The following is a 22289-nucleotide window of genomic DNA, read 5'->3' on the forward strand; positions in this document are numbered from 1 at the left end:
TTTTTCCTGATTTCTACGAGGGGAGGGTAAATATATGAGCTTATTCAGATCTTTTGATTTAGTGGAAAAATAAGCTCACGCAATTAATATCTGAACGCAACCGAAGACGACAGAAAAACAAACGGACAGTGGCAGCTTTTGTTTCTGATCTGACAGCCGCAAGATCAAGCCAAACGCAGTGAGTGCGGGTTAGAAATCAGGAATGGTGAGAGAACATTGTGCTTGGTAAGTTTTTCGTCTTTAGCCGACAAATCTGAAATCGCGTCTGGCTAGCACGCTTCCCATAATGTTTATGCATTAAGGCAGTAGGCGGTCTTTTGTGGCTGTTCAGAGGCATTGGACCACATGAGCATCTACACTACGAAAGCAATCCAGTCTGAGGTGTTTTCGACTACCTCTGGAAGTGGACAAGCTTAAAACGCTTTGACCCAGTTTAAAGAGAATTCAGTGGAGGACTGTTGAGGCAGGTAGCAACTAAATATTTTTTTTATAAATATGTGATTAAGTCACTAAAGTGTTGGGAAATATGTTTTATTTTTATTTTTTATTACAGATGTGTATTGATTTCAATGTGTTTGCATTTCAATGAAGTGTGGGGGTTCTAATATTTTATAATGTATTTTTGTGTGTGAAACTGGTAAAGAGCACTGTTGCATAAAACTAACACTGTCCAGTGTTTTTATATAGATGCATAAACCCAACAATCAAGACCGCAAATTGTCTTGGTTTCTTGTGTTTAGAACTGAACACTTTATTGCATTGTCTCATCAGGCATTTGAAACCAACTAGTACTATATTAGTAGAATAGTATAGCTTTGTTCTTTAAATTTAGTAGTCAACATGTACTTAAGTAAAATATTAAATATACAATTATTTTAACACATGATGCTTAATATTATTTGGGAGACATGATATTTTTGTACATTTTACATGGCAAAAATCATACCACATCAATTATATGGCAAAAGAAAGATAGCCTATATAAATGTATAGGAAATGATAACATGATTAAATGCACTATGTATCCAAGTAATACATTTGTGCAAATAACATATAAATCACATTGCATGTTCACAAGATTTTCCTTAAGATTTTTGCATCTTTAATTTTTCAGAGACCAGAAGCTATTTTTCATTGGTCCAAAATCTTCACACACTTATTGGTCACTTGTCATTTAACGCAAAATTTACCCAAAGCGATTTAAAGTTCAAAGCATCAACCTTTCCAGTGAGTTACATCACCTTCACTGCTGCAGTTTGCAAGTGCTGTGTATTCAGGATTAGTTGCTAATCGGGATAGTCCAATTTACTGGAAGTTGTGAGTATTGTGATGGAGATGCCAGGGATTGAACCAGGACCTGCAATTTGCGCGCCATGTGCGCTATACCACCAAGCTACATCCTCTTATTAGCATAATTCATATTCCTGAACAAACTCAAACCTGGAAATTTCAGGAAACGCCAACTTTAAAGCCCATCATAAATCCGAGCTGCGCTTTCATCAGCTTTTGCGTAGAGGAAGTGTCCATCCCAGAGGGTCCTCCTCGCTGCAAACATAATCTCTCCCGCACCCCCATCAACGGCAAACAGAAAGGGAACAAATTCACTGTCTCATCCTCATTCTTCCTGTCGTGCCAAGAAGCTGTATACAGTACACTGCAGATCAAAGCCTTAATTGAAAAATAATTATAGGCACTTAATCATGGGAGGCGGTGGGCTAATTGAAGCAAAAACAAGGCAGTGAGTGGAGGCCCTCCGAATCGTAGCAGAAAAAGGATATTGTGTGAGCTCCCGTCTTTAATAAAGCATCGTCTTCAATCCCCCATTGTCTCCCAGATTAAATTGGAGAGGGCTATTAGCAGAGTTAATTGGCTCTCTAATTTAGATCTGGCCAGTCTCAATGCATAACGGATGTGAGTCGCAGCGGCCCGTGATGTGCTCACTCTGTCACACCATATTGCCAGACCTGATTGGTTAATTGCTCTGGAATCAGCAAAAGTTTGTGCCCATCCTTCAATTGCAGGGGACCTCTGCTTTCCTGGAGGAATCTCCACCCTCAACTCAGTGTGTTGTCAAGTGATTCTTCATTCGTGCGTGACGGAGAGCAGCTCCAGACCACACTTATGAGTGTGTTTGCAAGTTATTTGGACAATAAAATCCAATTGCCAATCTCTTGGGTGAGTTTACGTTTCCTATAGTAAAGATGAAAATCCACACAGCTTAAATAAATTCACCCTGTGACCTCACTATCCACGGGACTCTGACCCGGGGGTCAACACATTAAATGCGGCTATCGGTAATAGAGAAAAGGTCTTTATTTTCCACCAGTGTGGAGAACCTAAGCCCGCCGTTTCCAGCACCGATGGGACCATGTCAGTTTCTAGCATCTGTGTTTCCTCTGTGTTAGAACAAAAAACTATTTCAATGTCACTTGAATTTGCCATTTCCCGGTCTTTCCGCGAGAGCCGTGCTGGATGTTGTTTCGTCTGCTTGGTGTTGCGTATTAGTGGATGCTGCTCATTGAAGCCGGGCCCCCGGGCATTCATCTTGGAGGATTTGAAATCCTCTGTCTGTCAGCTGAAAGCGGCAGCACTGGCATTATGGAGCTTCGGGATGGACAGAAGATAAAGAACAAGGACACAGAAGATTGTGAGGAACTATGGATTGGCTGTTTCAACACTTATTTCAAGTGTGAAATGTGGGTAAAAATCCTAATTGTCCTCTTCTTGACTGGCCCACATTCAGTGCGAAATCCTCAAGGCCTGTTGAGAAGTACAAACAAACTGTTTCCGCTTGGGGCTTCGGAGAATGAAAAGAGAATGAAAAGAAACACTCTTATCAAGTGCTCTGCAAATTTGTTTCCTGCTGCGATACAAGCTGCTTATTCTGTACACTCTGCGCCCTCTAGTGACAGCTGAGCTGTAATAGCAACTAGGCATCAATCTAGTGGATAGTGAAGAAGAGTTACAGAGGAAGTAAGACAGGTAACCATGGGTAAAAGGCTGTAAATGGCACCCTATTTGTCACCATTTTCCCTGGAGAGTCTTTCATCTTCGCCAACACTGCACGGCTTGGGTTCTTTTCTCCGAGACTTCACTAATGGAGGGCCCACAATAATTGCAGCAGCTCAGGCTATCAGAGCTCAGAGGCACAGACAGAATTTAAAGGCCAGAAACCTTTATGTCTCTTTATGAGGATGCAAGCCATTCTAGGTCACGGTGTAAAATAGGACAAACAATCGCCAGGCCGCTGCTGAAAGAGCGGGTAGGAAGGCAGGTTGTGCGTTGCCGGGTGAGAAACGGAGAGGGGTGCGATTCAACATTTAATCTCATTCTGAGATGAATGTGTGCTGATAAGAATGGCAAGGAACCCAACTCTGTTGCCCGAGAGATAAGAACATGCAGCCAGGCTATTGCGGCAACTGTAGCCTGCATGGTTGCTTATTTGGTCAGAACTTAAAGCCACCTCACTTGTTGCAAACTATCATGTTTCACCATCACACATGGCAAACATTACTTTGAAATATTTTCTCATTAGCTACTGTTTTACTTTGCATTGTTACTTCTACGGCTATAAGCATACTTATAATTATGATCATGCCTTGCTTTAAAATATGAAAAATGAAGAACTATATAGTTGCAAAATGCTTTTCTTTTTTTTCTTTTTTTTAGGTGATGAGCAAAAAACAAATTGACAGCCAATCAGAATCCACCTGACTTTAAAGAGAACAAGCATTTAAAGCGGCAGACAACATAACTGTAGCACACTTCTAATAAACAAAGTTATAGTTACCATTCTTGGAGTGAATGGGCCTTCAGACATTTATTAACCTGATTTTGTTTAAATTATGTTTCATATGGTCATGAGTAATGTTTTCATTTTCACCAATACAGCAACCATATATTTATTGAAGGTATTTGAAAAAAAAGGTAGTTTACTGTATATAAAAAGCTAATTGAAAATGTGTACTACTTCCTGCTTGGCTGCTAAAAATTAAATGCTAAAAATAAATGTGTCTTGGACTACGTTTGTCACTATCAAGTGCACAGTTTATAAAAACAAAGTGTCTGAAGGTTATACTACAGCACGCAAACAAATAATGGCTGATATTTTAGGCTACAATTTGAATGTACACTTATGATAATGCAAAAAAAAAAAAAAAATTGTAAATTATATACGAGTCTGCATTTATTTGACAGGTCACTTCACACATCATCACCACGCTCCTGGTTTACTGGCCGCAGAACTCCATGCACTGGTGCCCGAGGTTCCGCCGACCTCTGAACTTTTGCGTACTCTTGCACGGTTTGCTGTGAGCTCTTCTATGGAGGACAGCTCGAAATCACTATCTTCATCAGACAGCTAGAAAGAAAGGTATAATACAAAGCCATTCAATCCAATACTAAAGACAATGGGTCTCATTCACTAGTAATTGCATACACTTTGTATTTATATACACATTTGAACTTCTCACGAAAACTTTACGCCTAATTCAAAACACATGCTTATGTAACGGACGTAGTCAAGTAAGAGATGTGCGTGTACACCTCACTTAACAACTGTCTATTTAAGCAGATATATTAATCTACATTCTTCATTTGAAAAAGGCAAAGCAAAACTAAGACTGCAGGTATACAAACCATAAACAAAGCAGCGCTTGCTTACCGTTTTGAATATCAATCATGCTGATCATGTTCTTTATTCCACTCAGCTCATGTTATTATGAAAATATTTGCGCAGTGGAATGCTCAGGTAAGATGGCGTAAAATTAGAACAGCCTTCTGTCTTTGCCGTCATGATTTCTTTGCTTGATTTTATCACTTTTGCTCTTATTCTCATGCACTGACTTGTTCGCTAAACTGAACAGCCAATCAGAGTTCTCTCTGTCACCGACGGCCCGACGCTGATTCTACATGTTAAAATCGGCCATAAAAACCCTGTGCGATTCGTGTAAACCTCACTCCCCTGGCCTCAAGAGGCGCAGTCTTTAGCGTCATTGTTGGCGCGCCCGCCTCCCACACCGGAGACCCCGGTTCGAATTCGGCTCTGAGTTGGTGGACCAGTCAGCATGCAGTATATGTGATGACATATTTAATATCTATATCTATGTTTAAAATTTCATCTTAACATGTTTATTAGGCCACCAATAATATGTGATTTTTGCATATGAGTGGTTTCAGTTTTTCTTAATTTTTTTGCAAATTTAGAATAAACTTTAGAATGGAATTTATTGATGGATTATGATTTGTTCATGAAAACATTCGTAAGCAGAATTCACGCACAAATTTGTGCGTATGCATGTTTAGTGAATGAGACCCAATTTTCAAAAACAAATTATATTTCTGCTGCAAGACTTCAATAGGTATTTTTTTTTACCGCTCTCTGTTTTACAATGGCAGGGCGAGGGGAGGGGCTGGATGGTGGCAGAACTCTAGTCCCGCCTACAGGCTTTTTGACTGGTGTGCTTAGCTGTCTTTCCAAACTTCTTGTCAGTGTTTGGACAACAGAACCTGCAATCATAAACCATTCATGTTAACTGACTAATAATGTAATGTAAGACTAAACTATAATTAAACTGAATTCTCCACATCCCACAAGACATTAAACTGAAATGACAGGAAGGAATTTACTGCAAAGAAATTCAAAGAAATTTCACCCTGGTCCACAAAAGGTGATTAAATATGATAAAATATAGAATTTAAATACACATTTCTATAGTTGGCATTTAAAAAAAAAAAAGTATATTCTTTTGTTAAAGAGTGTTGCAATGATGATACATTTTTGTAAGCCAAAACCCAAAAAGCGAGCTAGCATTTTAGCACTTTTGGTTCCATCATCCTGAAGTCAATAGGTTTTTTGAACGGGTTTTTGGTTAAATGCCTGAAATAAGGTCCGTGGTTAATACAAACTCAATACATTTTAACATTTTTATTTCACAACATGAAATACATCAGTAATACCATCTTATGATTTTTTTAAAGCTTTTACTTGTTTTGAAAAAGGTGGGTTGTTAACAAGTGGTTAAATGGGATTACATACGTTTTCAGGGACATTAAACGTCATCATGCAGAACAGGTAAACTCATCTACTCACTAGTCTGCTTTTTATAATTGTGCTCTTGCAAACCAATCTAACTCAAACTTTCAGGGAATTTTTGTTTTCTTTTAAAAGAGCTTAATGGTGGTGATCAAGCGTGCCGCACAAGCCCTGAAAAGTGAAGCCGAAACGTCTCGATCACCCACGGTGACTGGTCCTAGTATAGGTCATAAATCCTGCCTCCCCGTGTTATACAACGGGACATGAGACCAACTAAACAATTAAATTACAATTCAAATATATTTTTTCCAAAGGTGGTTTCTGTCATTTGCTGTCGTTTTTAATCACGCTGATGTAAGTTAAAGTGTCTGTTTTTAAAATAAGTTTGTTTTTAGTTAGTTACATCATGCTATAAAAACGGTGGTGTAACGGAGGAGATTGTATTTACTTTATTTTAACAAGCCTCTTGTCGTACTGCAATCAACAGACATCAAAATTGGAGCAGAACGGAGCTGACATAGGCCACTTTAAAAAGTGCAGGGAGAGTGCATTCTGCGAGAGTGAGGGCGGGGCATTGATTTCGCGACTTTAATTCCTGCTCACTATGGCTGCACAATATTGGAAAAAAAAATACATTGCGATATTTTTTCCCCAACGATATAGATTGCGATATTCCGAGCCATCAATCCAGGCTAAAGTCAATAATTACCATTCCATGATATTAATAATTTAACTAATAAACAAGCTTCATTACAAGTGACAAAAAGGTAACTTAATAGGCTATTTTATTCCAAAATTAGAACATATTTCTGTAAGAATTCGGTGAACGTTCTACGCAATCCAACGTGGCGGCGCTCTTAACAGATGTTTGTTTGTTCATTAGGCTATAATTCCTCAAAATAAGTTAAACAAAATCGTATTCTCTCTCGATACTGATGATACTGACTCGCGATCTTCGCAGTAACGTTAGTGAACACGCCGGAGAGAAATGCACATTTCATACAGTTTTATTTTGTTTTGAATGGTTATGTTTAAAAGTAGAGATTTCTGTAGATAATAGATATATTTAGATAGATATATAAGCTACCTTGCTCCACCTGTTCAGTCGCTGGCGCCTCCGTGTCGTGATTATTTATTGTCTGCTATATTTACTTTTTATTTATTAAATCCAGGAAATTGGATAATGAAACACTGATTAAAATTAAGATACAATTAATACAAAACGAAATTCGTTTTAAAGAAAGGCTTTGTGCTTTCTGTTTGAGGTCTCTGTGAAAGTTTTAAAGCAGTCTTTTAGTGCCGCTTTCAGAGCGTTGCATCCGTAATGGATGTTTTTATGTTTAATGTTTTTTCCTCATAAATGCGAACACGAAAAATAAAAGACAAAAGACTTTTTTAAAAAGACAACCATCCACCATTTTACAACACTCCAGGCAAAGTAGGCCTACCTCTTTTTAGTCAACATCCACCTTTTTGTAGCCAAAATAGATTTTGACTTTTTTTTGGTACGAAATCATCATTTTTTTGCGGCAGATCCTCTTCGTCGCCCATTTTTAGCTATAGGATTGCCAGTGAATGTTGGCTGTGAGCGGTGAGCAGCGGCACAGCGAACCAATCACTGTGCAGGAACGCGGAATGTCACCGCAGCAACAAGCCATACAACAAACTCGTGTTTACTGTGTGCTACCGTTCTTTTAATACACCATGGGTGCTACTACCCTTCACATTGCATGTTCCGGCGATGTGACTATCGCTCATGCGCACATCGCGATGTCGATGTTAAAACAGAATATCGTTCAGCCCTACTGCTCACTACTGTGCAGGTCTGGTCCCGAGATCGCTACAGCGCAGACTCAAGTCCCAAGATGTCAGCGCCATATTGGGACACTGGCGGCTTCAGTTCTCAACAATGGAAGAGAGCGAAGGGGCGTCGTCCATCTTTTTTACAGTCTATAGTGGTGATGCCAAAGTCATGCGACCGTGATATACTTTGTTTACAGCCTACGTTTAGCTTTTTACTTCTGGCGATTGTATTTAGGCTTCAAAATTAAAACAAAAGTTGTTAGACATAGGTCTTTTTTCTGCAATAATCCAAAAGCCATTAGAAATTTCCTTTATTTTTTATTTTTTAGGGGAACCAGGGTGATGCTAACTTCCAGGTTGGCCTACAAAAATACATCACTGCAGAACTCTATTTTAGCCAAATGATTTGCACATTTATATACATGTCAGGGAGCGGTGATCATATACATCATTTGTATATATTAAATATATTCAATATTCAGACTAGTTCCAAATGGTCTTGTTGTGATTAAAATAAATCAAATATGTATAGGAATTTGGTATTTGCTCACCATGTGGATTGGGAGTTTTGTGGAGTTTGGGTGTGTCTGCAGCCTCTGAAGGCTCACTATCTGTCCAATCAGGCTCAGCTGTTGGGTTAATCAGTGATCCTGATTGAACAAGGCGGACAGAGGTGGAAGGCTTGGCCCGTGAGCTGGTAACAAAGGCACTGTTCTCAACTGTCTCATTCTCATCTGAACTGAAAGGTGGTGTGCTGAAGAGAGAAATATACTCATTAAAGACTGATATTAAGCTAAAAGCTGCTTGGCCTTTCACAATTCTATTTCATGTTTTAATTTTCATTTGTCCCCGAGTAGTCTGAACGTTTTCCAATTGTAAAAAATAGATTACCTGTTCTTTTTTTGCTGTGTTTTTGGAGTCTGAATCTGAGATGGTGCATTGGAGCGTGGGGAGGGTGTTGGAATAAGTGCTTTTGGCTGTAGTCTCTTGGCTTTCTGAATGGACGGCTTTGAGCCCTCACTAGATCGGAGCCTTTTTTCCTTCACTGGGGTTGAATTTCTCTTTCCCCCTAAAAACAAATATACAAGATTGACTAATCTTGGTTCAGATGAGTAGCAATCAAAGAGAACATGATATGAAAGAAGATAAGCAGGATGTATGAATATGGGTAGTGTGGTGGCATGATAAATAACACTTCTGCTCACTCTGTTTCGAAGTGCTGGGTGTTAATTGCCCCTGGCTCTTCTGTAGGCTTTTCACTCGCCTGGTGACCTCATGTACCAAGTTGTCTCTATGGTTTTGAAGGTCTGGCTGCTGTCTATATCTCTGCTGCCGCTGACCAGTCAACAGAACACTCAGACTCTTAAATGTTTGCTTAGAGATGCCCTTGGTACCCTGCCAAAACATAATCACTTTAACCACTAAGCAATGTTTTTGAATTACATAATATTCATGTGTCCATGGTCCAAAATTAACCTTTTTTTTTTTCTGTCAGGAAACAGGAAACTCGCAACAGACGAGTTCTTTACTTTATTATTCGGTTTGTGTGTCGGGATAAGACTATGAATCTTACAGTTTGAATTAAATCATGTATTTCCTAAAAAAAACTGTTCCATTTACAATTTTTACTCCATTTTGCCACATGTCAAATGTAAATATTTGTGTCAGCAATGTTTCTACCTTCCGCAGTCCCATATTCTCCAGTTTTTCCTCCAGTGATTCTTCTAGAATGGGTCTAGACTCTCTCATCAGCTCTGGCTTTCCTTTGTGTAACTTTAGAACCTTCCACTGGGGTTCATCTGAATCATCCAGGCCTGGAGGTGCATGCACAAGTTTGCTTTAAATACATAATGGCATGATTGGTGTATGCATACAGTATACTGTAGTTAGAAACATCTGAATCACATACTCTCCCCTTCCTCCTCTAGCTCCTCAGGAGAATCTTGGACATTCTGAGAAACCAGTGGAACTACCAAATGAGAGAGAAAAATGGGCCAAACCAGATTAAACTTAATTCAAAGCAACAATATTTTATTGAATCAAGCAATGAGTAAGTCCACATAGATATAATTCATTACCTGAGACTGGAATGACCGACCGTTTTTTAATCTGTGCGATAAAGCATCAATTAGAAAGATAATTAGTGTTTAAGAATCAAGACATCAGCAGATAATTTTACAATAACTACAATCACTTTAATAATCTAATTATTAATTAATATAGTTAAAGGTAAAGTGTGCAATTTTTTTATGTGAAAATCATTAAAATACCTTTAAAATAATATCACAGGTTAATATGAGATAAATTTGAAGGTTGTCCTAAGTGTAAGCACTGTGGTGCTTCTTTTTACAGGATGGCCTGCAATAAACTTTTTGTAAAAAACTGCAATAAACTTGGGATGTGAAGCAGGAGGGCTAGTAGGTCAGTTTGGGGAAACCTTTGGAATCTGGAAACATTATTTTTGCAATTATGTTTGGTGCCCCTAGTGGAACGTTACCTTTAAGGAAACTATTTCTGACAATTGCATGAAATTATTGCTCACTTTCTTCCACTGCTTGTGATTGTAAAGTAAATAACCAACCTTATCCTCCAGCGATTTGATGAGTCTGTCCTTCTGGCTCAACTGAGAAGAGAGAGCGACAACCTGCTGCTGAAGTTTCTTCAAACTGGAGCCAGAGTTTTTCTCTACAGACAAGGCCTCCAGAAGCCTGGAATTCTCTCTCTTCAGCTGTGACATACACATACAAATCACAGACGTGATGAGATGATTTCAAAATGCTGCCAAGACAGTGCATTACCAGAAAGACTTGCCTCCTCTTGCTTCTGCTGGTGTCTGTTCTGTGCTTCCTGGTATTTATTCTTCCATTCACTCTTCTGAATGAAAAAAACAAACAAAACAAAAACGGAACATGAATAATTAAATATAAAAAATATATATTTTAAAAAATATAAAAAAAATGCAAGCACTATGTGGACTGAAAAGTCTCATATATTTATATATTTTACCTTCTATAACGATACAATCACATATACAGTTCGTTTATTAGGTACACCTGTTCAACTGCTCGTTAACGCAAATATCTAATCAGCCAATCACATGGCAGCAACTCAATGCATTTAGGTATGTAGACATGGGGTGCAACTTAATCAGCTCCCTAGTTCAGTAGTCAGGGCACTGATCAGAGAGTCAGCCATTTTAAGGGCTGTCTCAATCGCAAAATTGTTACAGTGCACTAAAACGTTCGCTCCCTAAAATGTCCCACAATGCACCATGAAAACCAGGGAGCACCAATGCTCACTATGTTCCCTTAAAGGAAGTTCTGAAGCGCAAAACAAAAATCAAGTGAGCCAACTCACTACACATATTGACACGCGATAGTTGTTTTTTCTACCCCCTTCCATGCTCAAAGTATACGTGGCGGCCATCGCAGCGAATCACGCTCTCGTGGCCGGACAGTCCGTAGGAAGAAATGACTTTGGCCCCAATCACACCTAACGCGTTTTTTTGCAGTGAGAGGCGCCTTTTTTCAATTGTTTTCCTATGGCAGTGAGCGTTCTGCGCACTGTTTATGCGCCCTCAGGCGTCTCGCGTTTTACCGCCTGCTGCGCCTTGCGTTTTCGAACCTGAAAAACGCGTTTGGTGTGATAGGAGCCTAAGTCGTCAAGTTCTTGCGGGGAGCCAGGAGATTTAACCCGCCTTGCCCTCATATTGTTCTGATCTAGGTCCTGTCACAGTCCTTAGGGCCCTTCAATGCCCTCCGTTTGAGCCCTATTGCTAGCTTTAGCGTCAGTCAAGTGTGTGGGCGACATGCAGGTGCTCTCAGTGAGCGCTTCCTGTTTGGAGATTGGGCCTAACAACCTTAAAGTTGTCTTCAAACCCAGGCATGGATACGTACCTAAAGTGCTCTCTACTCCCCTGAGATTGTCCCCTGGATAGTTGATGCTAAAGCCCTGGCTTATGATTCAGTGGGCTCTGAATGCCCCATTGGAATGAGGGCCCACTCCACTAGGGGAATGGCCTCCTCCTGGGCTTGGTCCAGCAGAGTCTCCATTGGGGATATTTTTGCGGCAGCCGACTGGTCTTTGCTGTCTACCTTCGCTAGGTTTTATAACCTGGATGTCCCTGCCCTTCAGGCAAGGATCTTGTCCGCCTTGACTGTCTTGCACCCATAATAGTGGTATGGACTGTCTTTGCTGAGGCTCCAGCCTTGTGGCCTGAGCCTCGCAAGTTAGCCTATGCTTCTGGGCTCATAGGACAGCTTCTGTTCTGTGCTTATAGCATGGCGCCATGGTATATTGTTCCCCAAAGTGTGATTCACGCAATGTGAGAGACCGTTTCGAAAGGGAACGCTCCGGTTACTAACGTAACCTCGGTTCTCTGAGATAACGGGAATGAGCATTGCGTACTCTATCATGCTATACAGCTGCACACGAGTCGACGCTGACGCTTATCATAGGCAGTCGGCCCCGCACATTTTGGCGAGCTGAAATGCCATAGGTTTGTGCCTGTTAACCCTCTGAGGTCGGAAAACGCGCCCCCGCGTTTTGCTGGATTTTCTTCACATTGTAGTACAATAAACTTAAATTACTCCGTCATTTATGGTTATACAGAAAAAAGAAATATAAAAAAAGAATCTGTGATATTTCTACTTTTGTATGTGTCCACTTACAATCAAATCAAAACATTGTGCTTTTGTAAAATAAAGAAAATAAACAGGGTGTGCGTTCTGCCTCTCCGTCGCGGTGAACTTTTTTTTCTTGAGCACGTCTATAAACTGAAACAAAACTCAGAGAATCCTTCTCACACATTTATGAGCCATATACCTTTATACACATTTAAGTGTGTACTTTTAAATGATCGGATTCAAACTGAAAACAAATATTCTGTGTTTAAGTAATTTGTATAAAACCAACAGGATGTCCAGTATCTCAAACGCTTGCTAATTACTTTTAATTCGGCCACGCCCACTCGCGCAAAAGAGATTCACATGCAAATCTCCACATGGAACGCGAACGCCCTCGTTACCTCAAACACAAAACACCAAAACACTTCACAAGTCTCTGCTTTTCGTCGAGTTTGGAAGACGCGCTGTGAGCTTACATTGGATTTACATCAGAAGAAGAAGAACGCGATTTGAAGACAAGAAAGATGTAAGGTAAGAAATTCTTACTTATTAGTTTATGGTATTGTTGCATAAACTTCACATTGCAGTTGAACTGTTGCTAGATATATGGTGAATATTATACTATTTAGACCCGTGTTTACTGTTAAATACTGTTTGTGGATATCTGCTCAAACATAGATGTGTATACCCATAATGTTTAATATTTTGGAGCGCGATGGCGTTTGAATGTATCATATTTTGGAGCGCGCTGTGGGTTTGAATGTATCATATTTTGGAGCGCGATTGCGTTTGAAAGGAAAAATGCACCAAACATTAGGCTTTATGTTTTTACTATTATCTCATTTCATATCATCATAACGAATGGAAACATTTGAAGTAACATAAGATAATCAATATATTTTTCTCTAGCATTGTTACTGAAATCTTTTGGAAGATTTATAGGCTGCTTTGTAAAATAAAATTATTTTATGCAGTACTGCACATAGCTTATGCCTACAAGGCACAACAAATATGGTGTTCTTTATATTATATATTGTTGGAAACATTTGTGTGTGTGTGTGTGTGTGTGTGTGTGTGTGTGTGTGTGTGTGTGTGTGTGTATTCTGTGAATTTTAAAAAGCAATTTTAACCAGAAAAATCTAAAATGTATTCCCAAAATCGTGCAGGCCTAGTTTCTCTTGATACCAGTATGTTCACTTTTTTCTTTTCTTTCAGGGACCAGATGCAACTGAGTCCTGCTGACTTCAACATTCACATGAGTCTCTGTACATGAACATGGTAAAGTGAAAATCAAACACCTTGGAAATGGTATGTACAATGTTTTTAGGAATGGCACAAAGGTCTCTGTCTTTGGATCATTGTTTTCAATGTGCTCTTTTGTCATTTGTTGTGTATTTTTGGATTATGTTGTGTTGTAAATAAATCCAAACAATCTAAAAGCCATTCTTTTTTAAATCTCCTCATTCTTTGTGCAAGGTTGCTCTGAATGACAGGGCCTGATCGCTCCTAATAGGGCAGTTAGGGGAGTGTCTTTGTCTTTCTCAGGTGTTAAAAGCTTACATATTCATGAGATGATCACGCCTCTTCGAATATGGCTTTGTCACACAAAACACGTCTTAGAAATTTTAAATCAATATATTGTCTTATCTGAATGAGCAGTCAGGGTGATTTTCACATAGTTTTGGAGCAAATATTCTAGGCTACGTCATACAATTTTCAAAAGTCTTGTGAAGAAATAATCAGTATGGGTTTCATGGCCTTATTTCAGTGACAATTTTTTTTTGTATTTTCACAAACCACGCATAAATGTCATTATCTCAAAACTACAAACTTTTACATACATGCTGCTGATATATTATTGTAGCAGAGTTTGTGCTGAATACAGTGTAATTAGACTTTAGCCATGAAAATATCACTAGTAACAGAAAAAAACACAAATGTCAGAGCATGTCAGAACACCTCCAGGCCCAGAAAACAGCTCAGACCTCAGAGGGTTAACAAATCAGAGAACACAGGTTAAGTTAGTAACCGGAGCGATCTGCTGAAGTTCAAACTGAGCATCAGCACGGGGAGGAACTGTGATTTAAGTGCAAGTTCAGCACTTTGTTGAATCTATGCCACAAATAATTAAGGCAGTTCTGAAGGCAAAAGGGTACTAGCAAGTTGTACCTCATAAAGTGGCTGGTGAGGGTATTATATACATACATACATGTATATATTTTACTGTATATATACTTGCCTAAGAGTTGTTAAAGTATTTGTAGATGAATAATCCCTTCCTTACCAGTTTAAAGGACATTGCATAATAATGTCCATTCATTTTAAAAATGCATTGTATAACTCAATGAACAAGGAGATAAATCTTACCTTCCTTGCCATTATCTCGTTCAGCTCTCTCTCTCTGTTTTCTCTCATTCCTTTCTCAGGGTCAATCTCTTCTTGTAAACTGACATTGTTAAATAGACCTACTTCTTTGTTCTGCAACACCAGCAGTTTCTATAGATGAAACAATGACAAATAACATAGAAAAGTATTACAACAACACTAAACTACTTTTCCATCATACAAAAACATCTTACTTCCAATAGCTCCTCTATTGAATGGCTGGTAGAAATACATAGCAGAGGATCTGTCTCCATCTACTGGTGACACTTTCAAATGTTCATTTTATTAAACTTGTGTACACTCACAGCCTCTATGGATGAGCTCTTGCTTGCCATGTCTTTTGACTCCTGGAGAAACAATTGTCTCAGCTCTCCAATTTCCTGCTGAAATTTTCTTTTCTCCTCTTCTTTCCATCTCTCCAGCACTTGTTTCTCTGACTGTTCTCTCCTTTGCTGCTCTTCATGTTCCTGGCAGAATACATTTAATTAATTTATTTTTTATAACAAAAAAGTTACTTAAACTAGTATTTTATATGGAGTCCTTAAAGGGGTCATGAACTTGATTATTTTATTATTTTATACTGGTTCCTGGGGTGCCTTTATAATGTTAGTATGATTTTTACATCAAAAATGGTCATAATTTGGAAATAAAAATGTCCAAGCCTGATTTTAGCCTCTGATTTGAACTGTCGTTTACTTGCGCAACTTTTGCGAGAAACGTAGCATTTGCTCACAAAATGTTTGTGTGTTTCTTCCCATCCTTTTAGGCGCTCAATATTACCGGGAGGAAAAATTATATTTCAGTGCTTTAGGGTTTACTCACAAAACTTTTGAATTCCCCCAATAAACATTTTGATATACAATACAATGCAAATTCCAATCAGATATTGCCATTCAAAGCCCAAAAATGCTAATTTGCAAGTCCCCATCCACTTTCGTTGTAATTGAAAAGAGCAGCTTGGAAATTTTTAGGTGAACTATTCCTGTACTATAAGGCCTGCTAAACTGTCAAAAAAAACAAAAACAAAAAAAAAAACATTAAAATGTTCAGCAAGTACCATTGGAAATAGACATACAGTAGAAGGAAATGGGGTTATTTAAGAGATTTAGAGCTATATGTGATGCTGGATCTTCTTGATTCAAACACAAACTCACATGCTGCCGCCTCAAACTGTCCGTTTCTCTCTCTGCCTGTAGCTGCAACTGTGTCACTCTCAGTCTCTCCTTCAGTTCTTCTATCCCATCTTCCATCTGTTCGACTTTCCTCTTTTTCTGCCTCTCTGAGAAACACACATGCACAAGTGATACTGAGTTGACAAAATATTCTTTATTTATTTTTCCACATCATAGAAACACATTTATCAAGTGAAATTAAAGTGCTGGCTTCCTATATCTGAAATTTTATGAAACTTCGTTTGAAAAGTGAGTGGACACACATTTTCTCACCAACCTGCATCTGTGACCTCAGGATGTCTTCGCTGAACATGTGCTTGTAAGTAGGAGTAGTTGACAAATGATTTTTCACAGAACTGGCACTTTCACAAGGAAAAGGGATCAAAAAATTAGAACTGGTTTTATGATTACTAGGATCCAGCACGATCACAGCAGCTTACCAGGCACGAAACAGGCAGTTCGCCTTAATATAATGTAAAAAACAAAACAAAAGAGAGTTTATTAGCCTACAGATATACTACCATTCTAAAGTTTGGGCTCAGTACTACGACAATAAAGACATGTACAATGTTACAAAAGATTTCTATTTCAAATAAATGCTGTTCTTTTGAACTGTCTAATATTAATTATTCTATTAAATTATCACAGTTTTCATAAAAAATATTAAGTAGCACAACTGTTTTCAACATTGATAATAATCACAGGAATAGATTACATTTTAAAATACATGAAAATAGAAAACAGTTATTTCAAAAAATAGTAAAATATTATTATTTTTGCTGTATTGCTGATCAAATATACGTATCCTTGGTGAGCATAGAGACTTCTTTCAAAGTAACAAAAAAATGTTATGGACCCCAAACTTTTGATCTGTACTGAATGTGAGTGTACCATTTTCAAAAGCTCTTTATGTGTACCACCTTGTGATAATTATTAGCACTGGCCTGCAGGAGGAGCTGTTGAGTGCTGATCAACTTCTTTCTCCGTCGATTCTCCAGCTTGGCTTCCTGCAGATTTTTTTCGAGTTCTGCTCGTTGTTCTTCTCCTCGCTGGACCAGAGAGAGCGCCCCCTGCAGACGCTCCTCCAGTCCTGACAGCTGAGCGCTCAGGAAGTCCTGGCAGTGCAGCAGGTACTCAGTGCTCAGCTGAGACATACGAAGCAGCTTGATCAAAGAAGGGTCAGCAGGCCCACGGCAGTTTGGACACCGCTCGCCGTCCACGGCACAGAACGTTACGGTCATAATAAAGTCCTGAAGCACACTGACATCTATCTCTTGCACAACACGGTCCACGTCAAGGGCGGAGAGACGCCTCCAGTCTATGGGCTCAGTGCGTGAGCGGAAGCGGAAGGGCTGAAGTTGGTGTGCTGGGCTCCAGGGTGGTGTGGGGGACACAGCGGGGGAGAACTGGCCCAACATGGTGAAAGGTTTGAGATACAAAGATGAATCAATGTGGTGATTCCTAACCAGAGGCTGGATGGGGAGAGAAAGAGAGAAAACAAAGAGTATTTCTAGATTAGCTATGACAACCAAATCAGCGTATCGGAATCAAAGGAATAAATTACATTTTAAAATACAATAAACTAGAAAAACAACTATTTTAAATTGGAAAACTATTACTGTTTTTACTATTTTAGCAAACAATGCAGTCTTGGTCAGCATAAGATAGGCTACTTCTTTCTCTAACCCGCCTTGTTTCTTTTTAGTTTCTTTTCTTATATGTCTCTCTTTCTTTCGGGACTATTGAGAAGGTAACCACTAACATGAAGATAACTGCATACATATTTCTGTGTTCCACTATTCAAATAAAAATCAAAGTTAAAAAGAGAGAGAACGAGACTTCTTTCAAAAACATAAAAAAATCACAACATAAAAAAACAACAACATTTGACTAGCATAAGGCAGAGGGTGAGATTTTCACTGAAAAACATCTTACATTTCAGACTGTTCATCACACAATGCTATTGCATTGTTTCAAAGTATCACCTGTTTGTTGTTTTTTTATTAATTTTCTTTGAGGCATTTACAATAATATTGTTGACTATTAAAATGTTTTACGTATTCAGCAATGTAGAATTTTTTACAGAAAAATGAAGGCAAAACATTGAAACGCTGAGAGAACATGCAGTTTACATTTTCAGTAAAGCTTAAAACAGATAATTTATAAGAAAAACCTTTGCCCCTTCCTTTTAAAAAATATATATAATAAATAATACTGAGTAAAATGAATAATAGATCATGTTTTTTTTTCTTGTCCTATTCTAAAACACAATTTAGAACCACTGTCTCAAAGATATATTATTCCCATAATATACAAACACACAGGCACATGCCCTCTTTTAGCTATAACAAGTGAAGGAAATACTTTTCTTTTCTGCAGATGGCAGACAACATATTGTTCCAAGTCCATCTCTATGACAACTGTTAAAGCCATTGGCAATTTCAATTAAAATGGTAAATATAAACATATATAATGTGTGCGGAAGAGAGAAATACATGCATTGCCTTTATTATGCTCTGTGCAGTAGATATGATATACATTAGTCTTGGCAATGACATATCAGGCCTACATTAATTACATCAGCCATAACAACAGAACCAAACATAGATCTATTAAGTGAGTATTGTATATGAGCGATAACTCCTATTTCTTAAAGAGCAATTTTCTTTATAACAGTCTATATTGTAGTCTATATTGTTTCTTTATACAAATCTGTTCGGATGTTTACCTGAAAATGCTCTTGGTAAGGGTTCATCTCTCTCCTATGAAACAGTGTCATAGTGTCTGAACTGAGTTTGATGCCTCTTAGTTTACATATCAACAATAAACCGTTTCTCTGCAACTCAAAAGACAACCCCTCTGATAAGCAGCTTATAGTATTTCACTTCCCCGTTTCTAGACAACCAGCCACGCCTGTAAATCACTGGTCTTACTCTTAACTAACTGCACAATCTCAGCAGCTTACCAGGCAATTTACCTGCATCAGGCAATCAATAGTAAATATATAGTACTTTTCTCTGGGTCTTATTGATTGATTCAAAATCAGCATCCTCTTCTGTTAATAGCAATTAAAGGATCAAATAATGATAATGTGATATAATCAAAAACTTTCAGAGAATTTCAAATATATTTTATTAAAACACAAAGCCTTCTCTTTATCAGGCTACATTGTTAAAGACACATTCAAATGAAATTAATTAAAAAAAAAAAACTTGAATACACATTTTTTTCTATGATCAACATTATTTCAATTCATAAAATAAAGTCAGAATTATTTTTTTTAATTTTTTTTTTTTTAAAGAAAATGCTGGTAGTTTGGCATACTATTTTTATTTTTTTAAGAAAAAATAGGCAAAGCAATAAAGTATTTTGGTTTGGAAATATAAAATCAGATCAATGTCAGTGTGGCATAACCAAGATGCAGGATGCAGTTTATTGTCATGTGACCAAAACAAACAACAGTGAGGAACCCTTACTCATGAGTCATGACTGTGTCACATAGGCTACTTCAAACTTTTTATTGAAAAGAAACATTTTGTACAGGTCAAATATAACCCCAAGTAAACATAAAGGCATTTAAAATCACGATAAATACCATAGGCCTAGGCTACATGTTTATAAAATCATGATATATATCAGAGGCCACTTGTATTAGGTACACCTGTTCAACTGCCTGTTGATGCAAATATTTAATTAGCCAATCACATGGCAGCAACTCAATGCATTTAGACATGGACAAGATTTTCTGCTAAAGTTCAAATTGAGCATCAAAATGGGTACGAAAGGTGATTTAAGTGACTTTGAACATGGCATGGTTGTTGGTGCCAGACAGACTGGTGCCAGTATTTCAGAAACTGTTGATTAACTGGGATTTTCACACACAACCATCTCTAGGGTTTGCAGAGAATGGTAAAAAAAAAAAAAAAAAAAAAAAAGAGAGAGAAAATATCCAGTGAGCAGCAGTTGTTGATGCCAGAGGTCAGAGGAGAATGGCCAGAGTGTTTTGAGCTGATAGAAAGGCAACAGTAACTCAAACAACCACCGAGATCTGCAGAAGAGCATCTCTGAAAGCAAAACACGTCGAACCTTGAAGCAGATGAGCTACAGCAGCAGAAGATCACACCAGGTGCTACTCCTGCCAGCTAACAACAGGAAACCGATGCTATAATTCACACAAGCTCACCAAAATTGGACAATAGAAGATTGGAAAAATGTTGCCTGGTCTGATGAGTCTCGATTTCTGCTGAAACATTCAGATGGTAGGGTCAGAATTTGGCATTATAAACTACATGAAAGCATGGTTCCCTCCTGCCTTGTATCAACGTCGCTGCTGGTGGTGTAATAGTATTGGGGATATTTGTCTTGGCACACTTTGGGTCACATTAGTACCAACTGAGCATTGTTTAAATGCCACAGCCCACCTGAGTATTGTTGCTGACCATATCCCTCTCTTTATGACCACAGTGTACCATCTTCTGATGGCTGCTTCCAGCAGGATAATGCACCATGTCACAAAGCTCAGATCATCTTAAACTGGTTTCTTAAACATGACAATGAGTTCACTTTACTCAAATGACTTCCAGAGTCACCAGATCTCAATCCAATAGATCCACTTTGGGATATGATGGAACGGGAGATTTGCATCATGGATGTGAGACGACAAATCTCCAGCAAATGCTTGATGCTATCATGTCAATATGGACCAAAATTTCCAGCACCTTGTTAAATCTTTGCCACAAAGAATTAAGGCAGTTCTGAAGGCAAAAAGGGGTCCAACCTGGTACTAGCAAGGTGTACCTAATAAAGTGGCCGGTGAGGGTGTGTTTTCCATGAATAATATGTTTAAAAACGTTTTGGAAAATGTAGCCTATCCAAACGAAGTATAATAACTTTTACTTAATTACTCCACTTGACATATTTACAGTCATTAAAAAAATAAATAAAATAAAAACATGGTTTAAACGTTGTAACTAGCCTATAACATGGACATCATTGGTGATCTTTATAACGTTAGATCAGTGATGGACACACATTTCTAAGAACTGAGACATGACATTTAAACAAGATTTTTTTAAAAGATCATCTCGGATGTCCTTATTTGTCATTGACCGATCTGTAGCCTTATTAATTACAGTACAGCGGTATAAATCGATAGCAGTATAACGACATAAATGTGTAACGACATAACCTGTGTAAACAGTTTCTGCGATCAACGGTTGACAACGGCAATAGCACTGTACACAAAAGTAACTAATAACCGTAATAGTTAATTCCCAGAGTTTTCAGACACTTACCTTTGTCTCTAACATGAAAGGTCACAACAATAGTTTATAAGTTGTTTATAAATTAAAAGAAGAAAACCGGAGCAATTCATGATGGAAGTTTCTAGCTAAACATTGAAAAGAGAAGTTAACAGCTGGCAACTGTTGCTGATGGGCGGGGCTAAGAGAGAAGCGCTTCCTGTTGCCATGGAGACTACTGACTCATGACCTCAGGTGCCAAAACAATCTAAACAGAGTTTAATATAAAATCAATTGGATAAATGTTGGGTAATATTTTTTTCCTCACAATTTGAACATAAAGTGGCAGAGGAGAGGATAGAGAGAAATGTTTCAAGCTTAGATTGATCACCAGTAAGGGAAATGTGCTTCCAGTCCACTGCATACTAGCGGTTATTTGATATGCTTTTGTCAAATAACAATCATGCTAATCTGTCGATACTTTAAGATAATCTTAAATGCAGTTACTTTATTTAACTTTTAGAAACGATAATGCAGAAACTGACATACAACAATGCAAATAAACACAAGATGGCGCCACAAATTAGTAGGCTAACGTTACACGTCTGAGATGGTGGTAAGGTTTCCTGCTAAAAGTGAGTTAAACACATAAACCCTAATTTTGTTTCTACATTTTAACATATGTGACCCTGGACCACAAAACCAGTCACATGGGTCAATTTCTTGAAATGGAGATTTATATATCATCTTAAAGCTGAATAAATAAGCTTTCCATTGATGTATGGTTTGTAAGGATAGGACAATATTTGGCCGAGAAACAACCATTTTAAAATCTGAAATCTGAGGGTGCAAAAAAATCTAAACATTGAGAAAATCTTTAAATTTGTCCATTTATGTTCTCGATTGTGCTGCATTCACTCACAAAAATAAATGTTTTATATATTTACGGTAGGAAATTTACTAAATATCTTCATGGAACATGATCTTTACTAATATCCTAATGATTTTTGGCATAAAAGAAAAATCGATA

At 38.1% G+C, this 22289-nt stretch overlaps 1 protein-coding gene across 2 annotated transcripts; it reads right to left on the reverse strand.

The window, feature by feature from the left end:
- Window positions 1-748: 748 nt before the first annotated feature.
- On the reverse strand, window positions 749-21451 carry dzip1l (DAZ interacting zinc finger protein 1-like). Of its 2 annotated transcripts, none has more exons than XM_082136795.1 (16): window positions 21314-21451; window positions 16940-17491; window positions 16297-16381; window positions 16002-16126; window positions 15153-15314; window positions 14830-14958; window positions 10649-10711; window positions 10419-10565; window positions 9916-9946; window positions 9747-9806; window positions 9518-9651; window positions 9043-9232; window positions 8729-8906; window positions 8389-8591; window positions 5375-5508; window positions 749-4360 (listed from the first exon to the last, which is right to left on the reverse strand). In XM_082136795.1, exons 1-16 carry the CDS (start codon window positions 21326-21328, stop codon window positions 4214-4216), a joined length of 2355 nt encoding a protein of 784 aa, XP_081992921.1. In that variant the 5' UTR covers window positions 21329-21451; the 3' UTR covers window positions 749-4213. The 2 variants fall into 2 exon arrangements, with proteins under 2 accessions (XP_081992921.1, XP_081992920.1); XM_082136794.1 differs by lacking the exon at window positions 21314-21451 and adding an exon at window positions 18748-18782.
- Window positions 21452-22289: the final 838 nt, after the last annotated feature.

The sequence above is a fragment of the Leuciscus leuciscus genome (assembly GCF_965113295.1).
Source record: "Leuciscus leuciscus genome assembly, chromosome: 14".
Lineage (NCBI taxonomy): Eukaryota > Metazoa > Chordata > Actinopteri > Cypriniformes > Leuciscidae > Leuciscus > Leuciscus leuciscus.